The sequence below is a fragment of the Oryza brachyantha genome, unplaced genomic scaffold (assembly GCF_000231095.2).
Source record: "Oryza brachyantha unplaced genomic scaffold, ObraRS2 ChrUN-Ctg46, whole genome shotgun sequence".
In the NCBI taxonomy this organism is placed as follows: Eukaryota; Viridiplantae; Streptophyta; class Magnoliopsida; order Poales; family Poaceae; genus Oryza; species Oryza brachyantha.
The window spans coordinates 307,800-310,725 of record NW_024427246.1 but is presented as its reverse complement, the minus strand read 5'-3'; the positions used below and the strand labels follow the sequence as shown (position 1 = coordinate 310,725).

Here is a 2,926-nt window from a genome sequence, read left to right as displayed (position 1 = left end):
ATCGGAGGCATGACATCAGCACAGGAGTGAGAGGAGGCTGACGGCTGGGGCCCACGGGGAGAGACGGAGCTGGTGGACGGGGCCCACATATCGGCAGGAGGTGGTGGCTGGTTAGTGGGCCCTACCAGCCAGAGGGGAGGCATAACAGAGGAGAGGGGTGGAGAGCTCGACCGGCGATGCGGGGAGCGGGCGGTGGTGGGTGGTAGCCGGCGTTGGCGGCAAGGAGCCCCGGTGGCAGCGACTAGATGGCGACGGCGGCGTACGGTGGGAGGCGACCAATGGGCGGCGGCGCACGGAGGGCGGCCACCGACGAGCGGCGCGGAGGGGAGGACATCAGCCGACGGCGCGGGGCGGAGACGGTGACGACACGGTGTATGCGGGCGTACCCCGGGAACGGCGGGGTCGCGTCGGTGATGGTGAGGCGAGGGAGACGGCGCCGGGACAGACGGTGGCGACAGCTAGAGCACGCGAGGGCACGGCGGCGGCACTGGCTCGGCGTCCACGGGCGAAGAGGAAAAGAGAGGGAGGGGGAGGACGGCGACGGCTTACCGGCGGTGGGGATGGCGGCGGCAAGTCGGCGAGGGCCGAGGACAAGTGGTGACGGCTGGCGGCGAAGGAGATCGGCGGTGGCGACGGAAAAGGTGGTGACGGGCGAAGGGACTGTGACAACAACAAGAGCGCGCACGTGCGTGGCGGCTGCGTCAGCTTGGTAGTGGCACCCGGAGGGGGAGAAAGAGGGGGAAAAGGATGGCGGTGGCTCACTGGCCACGAGAATAGCGACGATGAGTCAGCGTGGAGGAGGCGGAGACGGCGATGGGGTTGCACGGCTTGTAGCGGCGACGAGCGGCGGGATCGGGTGGCGGCACAGGACGTCGGCCGACGGCGAGCGGTGGGGCGCACTCGCGGTGGCACGAAGAAATAGAGGAAGGGGGGAGAGCGGGCTCATCGACGGACGACGGCGGTGAGGGCGCGAGGATGACGACGCTCGGGCGGCGATCGGTGTCCGGCGGCGCGATGACAATGGCGCACGGGTGACAAGAGCAGCGTTCCATGGCGGCGATCGGCGACATCCCGAGGCGGGGGCGTCGGCGCTCGAGCGACAGCGAGGGCCGGGCGTGGGTGAGGCGGAGAAGGGCAGCAGCGTAGCGGCAACGACGAAAGGGAGCGAGTGGCGGCCAGGGAGGGGATTTAGGGTGGCGGCCGGTGCGTGCGGGAGGTGGTTGTGACAGCTGGCGTGGACGCGGAGGAGGCGGGGAGGTCGTTAGCGGCGGCATGGAATGCGGCCGACGGTTGCACTCGGCAGTTGGCAGCGGCACAAGTGTGGGCGAGGTGGCGTGCCCGGGACGCGACGGCACGGTGGCGAGGGCGCGATAGGCTTGGCGAGAGCGGCGGCTTGGCACAAACCGGCAAAGCGGCGGCGCGGGCGCGCGATCGTCGTCCAGTGGCAAGGCCGCGCAGCGGGCGGATGCGGAGGAGAGGATGCGGGCACGGAACGCGCCGAAGGCGGCGGCGCAAGCTGGCGTGTGGCGGGGCGAGCGAGCAGAGGCGAGACACGTCGGCGACGCGGCGCGATGGCACAGAGCAGCGTGGCACGGCCGGCTCAGTTGCGTTGCGGTTAGCAGGCAAGGCAGCGGCACACGCTTGGCGGCGGTGTGTGGCGCACGGGCGCGACGGTGGATCATCGGTGCGGAAAAAGGTGGCGGCGGCTCGAGGAGAGGGGGATTTATAGCGGCTACCGCGCGTAGGGCGGGGAGGTAGTTAGCGGCGTGGCCGGGATGCGGCACCGGGATATGCGAGCGGCGGTTGGCGGCGGCCGGGGAAAGCAGAAGGTGGGTGCGGCGGCACGAGCGGCACGCGCGCGCGTACGCGGCAGCACCGCGCACTGTGAGCGACAGCTCGGGCGCACGACAAGGCGACGTGAGCAGGAGGCAAGGGCGCGACGCGAGGAAGCCGGGGAGGACGGTGAAGGCGGCGGCCGGCAGCACATGGCCGTGACGACGTCGAGACCGACGTGCGGCGCGACTGAGAGGGAGTAGAGTGGCATCCGTGACGCGACGGCGCGGTGCACGGCGAGGCGCAGCAACGGGAAGGCACGCCGAGGGAGAGCAGCAGCGCGATGGCGCTGACGCGGTGGCGAGGCGGTTCGGCGCACACAGCTCGGTGGCCAAGTAACGGCGCGACAACGGCGACGAGCGGACGTGGCGCAACAGCGACAAGCGCGTGCGGCGCCGAAGCGCGGGTGCGAGGGCGTGGCGCGCGATGAGGCGGCAACGGCCACGGTGACGGCGAGGTGGCAAGTCGCGGCACAGGCGCGAGCACGACGAGACGGCGGGGATGCGGCGTGACTGCGCGGATGCGGCGCACGGTGGCGAGCGCGGCGGCGAGGTAGAGCGGAAGCGTGCGCAGGTGGATGGTGGCGCGGGCAGCCGAGGCGAGGCGACGACGCAGCGCTGCGGCTGGAGGAGGAAGACGGGACTGACAGGTGGTCCCCACCTGTCAGTGGCCCGGAGGAGGAGAGGGAGGTGGCCTAGACTTGGTGCAAGTGAGGTGGCGTCTCGGCCGTGGCCTTCGGCCAGCCTAGTGTGGGAAGGGAGGGGAGGAGAGCAGGCCGAGCGGAGGGAGCGGGCTGGACGGCTTGGCCAGCAGCCTGCTAGCCTAGAGGAGAGGGAAAAGGAGGAGTGGGCTGAGGGAGGTGATGCGGACTTTGAGCGCCGGTTGGGACACGACTCGGGAAATTGCAGACAGTACACGCATTCACACGACAGAACCAAATCATGCACGAATTAGAGATTCGTATGACAAATTAGATCCGATACGTGAAACCGTGAACTGTTAGCGGAACAACGGTAGGAGTTAACGACCCGTTAAATTGAGATTTAATGACTCGCTAAACTAGAATTAGATGACTTTAACGTTAAACCAATCT

General features: G+C 69.0%; 1 protein-coding gene across 1 annotated transcript; it reads right to left on the bottom strand.

Annotated features, from left to right (window-relative positions):
- Positions 1 to 241: 241 nt before the first annotated feature.
- LOC121056121 (extensin-like) lies at positions 242 to 1,682 on the bottom strand. The gene is made up of 2 exons (XM_040529929.1): positions 901 to 1,682; positions 242 to 458 (listed from the first exon to the last, which is right to left on the bottom strand). Exons 1-2 carry the CDS (start codon positions 1,680 to 1,682, stop codon positions 242 to 244), a joined length of 999 nt encoding a protein of 332 aa, XP_040385863.1.
- Between the last annotated feature and the right edge of the window lie 1,244 nt (positions 1,683 to 2,926).